We start from the raw sequence: 11136 nt of genomic DNA, 5'->3' as shown, positions 1-11136 counted from the left end.
ACCATTTATATACTCCTTTAGTCAGAAAATGATGGGTGAATTAACTATGAAGTTAATTATATCTTGATCAGTCATAATTATTATGTATACTATTACTGGTCAAAACACAATCCAATAATATTAATTAATAATATGGCATGCTGATAGACTAGAAATTAAAAAAGAAAACAATCACCATCACACTCTTTAGAATCCTAAACTTATTATAAGTATCAATAATGAAATGACCCTGTTCTTGGTAGAAAAATCTAAAGCTTTTTGGATTGATTTCACTGGTATGATATCAAAGTTTAATTTATTTACATACCCTTTTTATAATTTATCCCAAACAATAAGAACCAAACCTGGAGGTTTTAGATTCAAACACTGGAATCACTTATTACAATAATATTATCATTTACCTGGTCATTTAGGTTTGTAGGGTATTCAATAAACTCGGATAATTAGTTGAGGTGCGTACAAATTGGTACGAACACCCTGGTTAAAAAAAAAAAAAAAAGGAAAGAAAGAGACTTCACATGCTGGCTTTTGCATGGTTATGGTTAAATGTAAAAGAGATGCACAGAATATGCACACTATATCGTGATAGCTAGGACAAACGTCCATCACAAAGTATATACAAATAGGCAAGAAACACATAGTGATTAGATAGATGCTCATCCCTAACTAAAAGATTCTACGTTCAAAGAACTGAACATTAAAGATAAAGTTCCATCTCCAGCACACATTATCACAGTATGTATATGCAAGCTACGCACCATAATTGGTACAGACACTCATTTCATGGAAGTGTTTTTGGCCCTGAGAGGGGTTCTGAAAGAAGCAATAAAATGGTGGAAATGTGGAGCAATAAGAGTAGTGGTAGACCTGTAGAGTAGAGTAGAGTAGAGTAGTACTGATGTTGTCAACAATGGAGGACGACACCAACCCACTATTTAAGCGTCCAATCCATAGAGAGGACCACCATCTTCATTGTTGGTTTCTCTGATACAAGGAATCATTTGGATAGTGCCTCTGTTACCTGTCACTCTCTGCTTCATAGACTTTTCTGTCTTTCCCACTTTATATCATATCCAATTTATGATCATTGCTGACACTTGTCATCAGTATATCAACATTTTATTTCACAATCATGTATTATTATAAGTAAACTTAGAACTTCTGCGCATGTAGATTTTGTCGTGGCATTGGTTGCTCCATTTCACAGTTTCCTGGGCTTGCTTCTTTTCTCTTGAATAGAATAATTCCACTACTGGTTATCTCAAGTCAAAAGAAAAAGGATAACTCTACTCCTGTAGAACAAATGACTTAATAATCAATTGTGCATTATATAAGACTTTCTTTAGAGATAATGTAATCTTTCATTTTGTCGACTAGATTAAAAGCAAACTGAACTTAAAACACAAAGCAAAAGAGGAAATCAATTGGGATCAAGAAAGATTTGATAAAACTCCTCCATTCTTGAAAGTGAGTTTAGGTCATCAAGTTTCGGCCACTTTGAATCGAACCAAGACAATGTGTAATACAACAAGTACGATTAAGTCAATAAATGGCGATGAATGATATGACAATAATTCGACCGAAACTTACAATCTTACCAAGAAATGGAAACTTATGCCTTAAAGAATTAATGTTGCTGTTACTAAAAATGGATGTTCTCAATTTTACATGATAAAAAATGATTCATTGTGAATCTCTAGCATCCTTATAATGATGAACAAACTCTTGGGTATACTTTATGATATCAAATCTAATTGTCATAATACAAAACTGGGTTTGGTTCCTGGCATGGTTCAAAAGGCATCACTCACCTGAAGACCCAGAAAACAGAGTTTTCATCAAGAATTTGTGGGGAAGAAGGGTTTACTTTTCTTTATTTTGTTCATCACTGAAAGCCACATTGAATATCTGGCTGTAGTCAGCCACAAAGTGAACATCTAAGCCTTCCTTCACATTTGGGGTAAGCTCATCAAAATCCCTCCTGTTGGCTGAAGGGAATATGATAGTCTTCACATCGCTCCTCCTTGCTGCTATTGTTTTCTCCTTAACCTGGTTATTTTACAAAAAGAAAAGAAAAAAAAAAAAAAAACCGATTGTAAGTGAACCATGCCTCAAATTGTGGCAGGAAGTACATTACTTTGGAACAACAATGCATTGCAAATGTAATTAAAAGAAGTGTTGCAAGGGCCACAACATAAATTCTAGTTGTAAAACATTTCCGACTTCCAAATATGGAAAAATCTTGAAGGGGCACAAAAGCAGACGAGAGACTCCATAATAAAAAGGCATGGCACACACATCACTCATCTAAGAAATAATTAGAAATAAAACTAACAAGCTTCCCCTTTGCTTCAAAGTTTAGAAACATCATAGGGAATATGCATATGTATTCTTCAAAAATAAAAAAGATTTCGTTTGACTAATTGATTCAGTCTAGTATCAAGTAATGTCAAGCATAAAAAAATTCAAGAAATAAATTAAAGTTTGTTCGACATACCCCACCAATTGGAAGGATTTTCCCAGTTAGTGTTACTTCCCCAGTCATTGCTAGATCCTTCCTGACAATCTTCTTCATGGCAAGGGACAACATAGATGTGATCATGGTGCAACCTGCACTAGGCCCATCCTTGGGAGTGGCCCCTGCGGGAACGTGGAGATGAAGTTTGGAATTGGCGAAGAAAGGGCTATTTGGTTCTTTCTCAAGTAAGATTGATCTCGCTACCGTGTGAGCGATTTGTGCACTTTCTTTCATAACATCTCCAAGTTGACCAGTAACATGCAAAGCCCCTTTTCCATCTCCTTGCTCAACCTGAGTGGTCTCTATGTACAAGGTGGAGCCACCCATTGCAGTCCAAGCAAGACCCATCACAACTCCAACTGGAGTTTGATCATAGATGCGCTCAGCATGGAAAACAGGTTTGCCAACATAGTCGGCTAAGTTTGATTCGTCAACCAATACTTTCTCAACTGCTTTGGCAGCTTCATTATCCTGTACTTTCTCCCGTTCTGTTATATCCTGTACAGAAGATTAGAAGTATGAATATACAGGATGAAGCTCTTACCTTAGAAGGCTTTGAAAAGAAAGACTTACCAAGTATCTTAGATTTCATTCTTTTAAACAGATTAAGTCAGATTTTTATCTAGATATCAAAATACTAAATTAACTGCAATGGACATCCTTGGAAATAGACACTTCTTTGTCTTTATGGAGGTTTCTAGAGTGAGAATTTATTTGTTGCCAAAATAGATAATAAGTTTGAAGTTATTTTAGTCCAGTTAGGAGGCCAGAAAATTTTATAAATTCATATATTAACCTTAACAAAAACAATTTCAAAAAAAAAAAAGTAGCACTTTTCTCGACATAAAAATTGTAAACCATAACCATGGTTGCAGAAATTAATAATTTTCAAGATACCTTTAAATCAACATCACTCTGAGATTGGTCATCCGTCTGTATTGTCACAGCCTCGACAGCGGTTTCAGCAGTTTGATTGTGACTGCTAGTCTCCACTGTTTCTGCTTCAACCTTCATGTCACTTCCAGCTATTTTTTGACTTGATTCATCAACATTTTCTGCCTTTGCATTATCGGTCTCCACAACCTCTCCAGCAACAGCAGATTCACTTAATGCTCCTTGCCTCACAAGTTTCAAAGCAATCTGCCACACAACCATACATTCTAGTGCTTCATGAATTTGAACTAAAATACAAAGGAAGGGGAAAAAATGGTGGAACAGCAAAGTAAAGCTATTTGCAAATACAAATACATATAACACAAAAATTAATAATCCCATACCTTGCGGTAAATCTTTTCTATTTGCTTTTGAAGATTACGAACCCCTGCTTCTCGGCAGTAATTTTCAATCAGGCCAAGAAGCGCTGCATCAGTCACCTCAACCTGGATCAAATTAGTTTGTAAGGGTTCAATATCTTCAGTCCTTGAAAAATATATCGCACATATTATCTCCATTTTTATAAGAGAGAGGATGAGACCTGTTCAGGCTTGATACCACATGCTTCACGCGTAGTCTTCTCCAAATAGTCCCTGGCAATGTGCATTTTCTCATCAGTGATATACCCAGCAATAGCAATTACTTCCATTCTGTCCAAGAGAGGGTTGGGTATATTCTCCACAACATTTGCTGTGCAAACAAACAGAACCTACAATGAAAATTTGAAGAATTAAGGTACAAATCCATAAAAATCCAATGCCCAACTTCCAGCCCAACGTGTGATGTGCTAATTCAATGTTAAAAACACAAGATGTAATTACAGAAAACTTGTGTAAAACGTGTAAGAGTATATATGGGTATAGTATGAGTCTAACATGCCAACTGCCAGAAAAGATTTCAACAGATGAGAAAAACAAAAAGGCACATGTCCAAAATTAACTACAAGTTCTCAATCTATTTCCTTGATATTCTACTCTATTGAAACAATATATATGTTGAAAGGTACCGTCAATTGAAATCCCTGCTATTACTAACCTTTGATAGGTCAATTGGAACATCAAGATAGTGGTCCAGAAAATTAGCATTTTGTTCTGGATCAAGGAGCTCCAACAATGCGCTTGCCGGATCACCAGCATGTCCCCTTCCCAACTGCCACAAAATTCAATATGTTATTATTGTGATCGCAGTAAATAAACATTTTCCATAACAGAAAATAATTATAATCACAATGCACAAACATATCATTCTGGACCATATAACAGAAGAAAACTCAATCTTACAGCCTTGGTACCTTGTCTATTTCATCAATCAGAACAAGAGGATTAGCTGTCCCTACATTTTTTAGGCACTGCACCATCTTTCCTGGCATAGCACCAATATAGGTTCGACGATGCCCCTGAAGAAGGATTGGGAGTCAATAATAAAATTTCTATAACTTATATCACCATATAGCTGCATACAATTTTATTCCCAGTATAAGAAGACTTTAATTACCTTGATTTCAGCAACATCAGCTAAACCTCCAACTGAAAACCTAAAGAATTTACGGTTTAAAGCACGAGCAATTGAACGACCAATGCTAGTTTTGCCCACTCCAGGAGGGCCAGAGAGACAGATGATTTTTCCTGCAATTAGTTTAAGAAAATTAAGAGCTTGTAATAGCTTCTAAGTGGAATTGCTTCCATTCTTCATGGTCGGCATGAAGTCAGTTCTCTAATGCTCAAAAGATATGGCATCACAGATTGTTGCAATAGAATGATAAGAAGTAAAAGACAAATACTAAAACATTTTATTATGCTACTAGATTTTTCATACACATTAACAACTAAAAAGAAACTATACCAACCTTGGGAGGTTCCCCTGAGTTTTCCAACAGCAATAAATTCTAATATCCTTTCCTTCACATCAGTCAATCCATAATGGTCTTCATCAAGAATTTGTTGTGCCCGGAGGACATCAAAATTCTCATCACTGCATATAGAATTGGGGAAAAAAAATGAAAAATCTAAAACCAGCATGACAGAACTTTCTTCATATAAGACCAAAAATCAATCATAAATATATGAAGTCTATAAATCCATCATAAAAAAATGAAGACCGAAAATCCATCATAAATATCCCAACACAAACATCAGATTTAGCATCGTACTACTGGCACCATAATGGCCAAACCACCATCACCATGCAATAATTTTTCTTTTCTCCCAATTATTCTATCAACTTAATTAAATTAAAGAGACCATGGAAAAGTAAATTTTCAAAGTATCAAAGCAAAACTATTAGTGCTACAATGACAGGGTTATTGAATAATATTCATCTTGAAAAATTACCTGAGGTCAACATCACATCTCTCATCATTATTAGGATAAAATACAAGCATGCCAACAACATTTAAAAAAAAAAAAAAAAAAAAAAAAAAATTCTTGACCAAATGAAAGAGCAAAAAAAACCTGTAGCTTCCCCAAGGTAGTGCAGTCAACCAATCCAAATAGTTGCGAGTTACATTGAATTCACTAGAACTGGCCTCTAACAGCTGCAGTTTTGTAAGCTCCTCTTCTATAACTTGCAGAATATGAGGTGGACATTTGTCCTTGTATTGTTCAATCCTTTCCCTGAACTTTGCTGCAATAATGGATCAGAAAAGTGTAAAAACAGTCGCATTGATTTTTCTATAAGACTTTAAACTAGACCAGAAAGATTGTTTGAATGAAACTAACAGGAAAGGGCTGTTTTGTCATCTGTCTCTAATCCAAGCTCCTGCAACAGGGGCAAGAATCAAAATATAGAAGTCAATATAAAACCCAGCTCAATCTGAACATATTTGTAACAGTCTATCATAGTTTCTAGAGATACAGTATAGTAAATACATACAAATAGATAACTGAAGCTAATACCTTCTTTATGGCCTTAAGTTGCTCATTCAACAAGTACCGGCGCTGCTCACCACTGATCTTTTCCTCAATTGCTTTTGCAATCGATTCCTACACATGACCCGATGAAAGCAAAGACCTAATGAATGAGAATCAAAAAACAACAAATAACCATAAACAATAGCATGATGTACCTGAATTTTTCTGATTTCCATTTCTTTCTTCACCAACTCCAGTGTCAGTTTCAAGCGTTTATACACCTGAGTTCAACCACAGAATAAAAGTGACTAAAAATAAAAAGTAAAGAAGAAAAAGAAGGATGTAATACAAAAGTCTAAAGAGGCTTTAAAGTGCAGATTCCATAGATGTAGATAGCAAAAGGTTCTAAATCATATTGTTAAAAAAATAAAAAGGTGCTCAAATGAAAATTTTCCAGAATAAAGCTGGGAATTCAAGATCACCAATTATGATATGCGACATACATCTAGCTCTTCAAGTACTTGCTGACATTGCAATTTGTTTCCACCAGATATTGCAGCTCCAAAATCTGCTAGCCTTGGAAAGCTAAAATCACCAATATGCTGCGGAAATGAGAGAGAAAAGATGTAACTACAATGACCAAACAATGAACCAATTCATTCAATCAGGTTGCAGTTATAAAAAATATCCAACACACAGAAGCACGTGTGTAAAACGCTTTATCTAAATAGAATTGGCATGCAAATATCATTAACTCATTTCAAGCATTCTATGAATCAAAAAGAGAGAAACTGAAGTGGCAATGTTGTAATCAGAGGCAGTAGCACTATTAGAAAGATGGCAACGAGAGAAAAGTTTGGAAGTATTAAAAGTAAGATGTTGCCATAATGATGACGAAGATGATTGGCATTATCAATGCCAGAGAAAAAGAGATTTAGGTTCTATCCCAATTTATTGGCATAAGTTAGTGCAAATTGCAAAATGCACCAGGAACAAATTCAGATGACGAAAAGCTTTTCATAAGTTCTAGACCAAACTGATGATGAAAAGCAAGAGCATCTTAAAGAAAGTGTATAGGCAATTATTCAAAAACACATTCAAACCTGAGTATATGTTTGAACATGATCTCTCCAAAGGGAACTTGTCTTCAAAACATCTCTTAGAGTAGATATAACCTCAAATGATGTTGCCTTTATAACATCATCATCCTTGTCATATGGTTTATCCTGCAATGTTTAAAGTCAATAGAACATCTTTTGCATATATGGAACCCTATGAACTGGAATCAATCAAAATTGAGCATAGAGAGGATACCTTGATATGATCAACTTTGACAGTCAGGGGGTCCTCACTAACCTACATAGAAGACATCATTTTCAGTTAAGAAACTTCTCCATCAAAAGGTAACAGATAAGTAAACAGAAAGGATACTTCATAAAGCCTCAAACTCTAAGACAACAGGAAGCAAATTCTAATACTTCAATATCCTGCCTACTCACCAACTCCGTCATTCGCAGTCGCCTGTGGCCAATAAGGACAACCTGGTCTCCTTGGATGCTTGTAATCTGTAACGTTATACCACAGATTCTTTATTGTTCAATCATAAACACACAATTCTTTAATGTTAAATCTCGCATGTACTGACATTTGAGGACATTAAGCTCACAGAACTTGATACCTGAGCAAGTGTACCAACTTCATGAAGGCGATTAAACAACTCTTTTCCTTTAAGATCATATACACTTTTTTCAGTTTCAGAACCTGAAGAATCAATGCCCGGCTCATCTTTCAGAAGGAATGCCCCAGCATAAGGGGCTTGACGTTTTCGGTTTTCCTGTAAAGCTGCTAACAATTTTGGATCCTGAAACAAAATTTAAAACTTTGGTAACAGAAACCTCAACTAAATTCCTTAAAATCTTGCTGCATGAAATGAACCAAAAATGTCGACATATAACGATGTTGCATGCTGTATAACAAGACAGAAGCTACAATACCTTGACATAAATTGGCATGTAGAAACCAGGAAAAAGAGGTCTATGAGGCAATGGTAATGCCAAAACCTGCCATACACAAAATCAAGTAATAAGATAAATAGTAAACGGTAACCATAAACCCATCCACTCAATCATAAAAGCTTTAAAATTTATAAACTAGCATTTGTACTTTCAATAGTTTCATATTAAAAAAAAAAAAAAAAAAACAATCATAAAAGCTTTAAAATTTATAAACTAGCATTTGTACTTTCAATAGTTTCATATTAAAAAAAAAAAATTTAATCCTTAAGTGCTCTTCTTCAGCTAAAGAAAATTGTTTTAACATTCAATTTGAGATTGCAATTAAACAGCTTATTCATTCTATTCCAAATTTCTAATTTCCTTTACTTTCTCACCAACCAAACTAATTATAAAATAAAACAGAAAAACACTAATATTTCATCTTAAACGCTCTTATTCAATTGAAAAATTGTTTTTAACATTGGAAAACATTCGAAATTGCTACTAACGCTCTTGCATTATATTAATTGTAGAAAAAAATGCTTCATTCTCCCTCAATTCCTTTATTTCCCTTTCCTCTCTCACCAACCAACCAAATAGACACAAACAAAAACAAAAACTTTATTCAACCTACCGTTAAATAATCCTCGGGCCGAGGGCTCGTAGACACAATAGCTGAAGAACTCTTCGGGTCGGACTCTTCGGAGTCGGCTTTAGCATCCTTCAGCTCAACCTCGGCCAGGGACCCATCTTCACCGCTGTCTCCAGAAGAATCGGAGCAGAAAAATCTCCTGTAAGTCACCGTGCGGCTCCTCCGAGCCGTCAACCGGGTGAGTTGACTCAGCGCGTCGAACAGAGGCGAGGAAGATGAAGGCTTGGTTCTGAGAGCCGGAACGGTGGCGAAGGCGTGGGCCTGCGGGCATGACGCGGCGGTGGAGGAGAGGAGTTTCAGCATTGGCGAATTGGGGAGACTCTTGGAGGGGTGAAATTGAAAAGATTTAGAAATTTTGAGGTCCCGATTGAGATTGGGAGAAGTTGCATTGAAGAGAGGAGGAGGAGAGGTTTGAGAGAGGAGAGTGTTGCAGTAAAAGCCCTGCATAAACCCTTGCTGTGTCTGGTTTGAGGATATTAAGTGAATTGACGTTTTTGTCCTTACATAAACCCTATTTTGTTTTGTATTAAATAAGGTTTTGTGTATTAATTTAATATTTAATATTTATCGCCTTTGGAAGCAAGAAATCTACTTGTTCTAGAATCACCATCTCATTTGAACCTCTCTTAGAATTAATTAATTTTTTTAATGATTTTTTTCCTACAAATTTTAATCTTTAAAGTTTAAATAAATAAAAAAAAATTTTTTTTTGGTGTTTCGTTTGTATAATCAAACAGTTATTAGTCTTTTTGTTTCCAAATCCAATTTTTTAAAATTTGAAAATTTCCTTTCATTGATCCAGAAATCTCTAAAAAAAAAATAGTAGGGTTTCTTTATTCCATCCAAAATATCGGGTGAATAGACATTTGCTTGAAAAGTTCCCAAGTATCGGTTTTACGTCTTTGTGGCACATAAAGCCTTTAATTAATTCTCGACGATTCAAGTATTGAGTAAAAGATTACATATATAAACTTTGCATTGCATATCAAACCTATTATACTACATTGTCTCTAATTTTTCTACTACCGATTTGAGTATTGGGCGAAAGATTACACAAATAATCTACGTACAAATAAATCAGTAGCATTATCGCATACATAGATAATGTTTATTAAATTAGATTAGAGAAGGAAAAGTTTTGAGGGTTAAAATAGTAATTGTCAATGTGAATTTTGTTGGGTTTTAGTACACAAATGAAACCCTAGAACTTTCTTGCCACTTCAAAAGCTTGATTAAATAGTTAAAAACATATAACATATAATATTAATTTCATGAATCTAAAAAGTGAGCCAATCTCAAAAATAAATTAGAAAAAAAATTCCAACTTTAATCAAAATTTAAAAATATTTATTATCTATTTATGAGTAGCCCAGATGGTTAAGACGAACATGAAATAGTACACAGTCTTAGATTCAATTACGTCTAAATATTACTGATTTGAGTTTAAGTATGAGACTATGACGGTAAGCACGTCGAACACCATCATATTATATATATATATATATATATATATATGGAATGTGATTTTATTAATTTTTTAAAATACCCTAATTTGGCTTATAGGCTTAAGGATAAGCACTTCTTTCTGGCTCTCAATCACTGCTTTGAGCAAAGCTACAGTCCATGCCACTAAACCCCTTTTTTTCTCGGGAAAATTGTGCCAAGAAAATTTTTTGTTCTGTGTTTGAATAGAAAAGTGGAACGGATAAAAATACAAGAATTTGACGGAAAAGAGTGGCCGAGTATCATACAACAGAGTCAAAGGTGTTTGATAGGAGGATATTGTCAAAAATTTCGACTAGAGAAGAATTTGGAGGAATGAGACATTTGTGTCTTGAGCAATACTACTCTTACAAAGACAAAAACAAAGAGGTCATACAAAGACAATTTTCACCCTTCATCTTCATGATTTCTCTCTCTCTCTCTTTCCCTCTTTTTCCGTTTTTTCTTTGTTTTTTCCTTCCTAGTGATGTCACTTTGTAGCTCTCTTTGTATTGTCTTTGTAAGGATAGCATTTTTCTTGTGTCTTTGAGCCGGTGAGAAACTATGACTTTCTTTTGAAAATATCAGTGCATAAAATTAATCCATAATCAAAGTTATTAACATGCATGCTTGATGTTTGACTTAGGGCCGTTCAAAACTGGTTAACCGATTTTGTGAACCGAATCGGTTTTTCGGTTCAGGAATTTT

The 11136-nt window shown here is 34.8% G+C and overlaps 1 protein-coding gene across 2 annotated transcripts; it reads right to left on the bottom strand.

The window, feature by feature from the left end:
- Nucleotides 1-592: 592 nt before the first annotated feature.
- LOC116106956 (lon protease homolog 1, mitochondrial) lies at nt 593-9384 on the bottom strand. 2 transcript variants are annotated; one of them, XR_004124375.1, is made up of 21 exons: nt 8929-9384; nt 8295-8360; nt 7979-8161; nt 7800-7865; nt 7615-7656; nt 7404-7526; nt 6804-6902; nt 6516-6581; nt 6346-6432; nt 6169-6208; nt 5902-6073; nt 5298-5422; nt 4946-5076; nt 4743-4847; nt 4487-4600; nt 3993-4160; nt 3796-3897; nt 3416-3658; nt 2498-3016; nt 1812-2049; nt 593-1292 (listed from the first exon to the last, which is right to left on the bottom strand). XR_004124375.1 is itself a non-coding variant. In XM_031393267.1 (20 exons), exons 1-20 carry the CDS (start codon nt 9247-9249, stop codon nt 1864-1866), a joined length of 2958 nt encoding a protein of 985 aa, XP_031249127.1. In that variant the 5' UTR covers nt 9250-9384; the 3' UTR covers nt 1616-1863. The 2 variants fall into 2 exon arrangements, 1 of the variants encoding a protein (XP_031249127.1); XM_031393267.1 differs by lacking the exon at nt 593-1292 and having other exon boundaries at nt 1616-2049.
- Nucleotides 9385-11136: the final 1752 nt, after the last annotated feature.

Source organism: Pistacia vera, unplaced genomic scaffold, assembly GCF_008641045.1.
Source record: "Pistacia vera cultivar Batoury unplaced genomic scaffold, PisVer_v2 Contig525, whole genome shotgun sequence".
NCBI classification, from domain to species: Eukaryota; Viridiplantae; Streptophyta; class Magnoliopsida; order Sapindales; family Anacardiaceae; genus Pistacia; species Pistacia vera.
The sequence above is the reverse complement of the archived record's forward strand: the minus strand, read 5'-3'. Positions and strand labels throughout refer to the sequence as shown.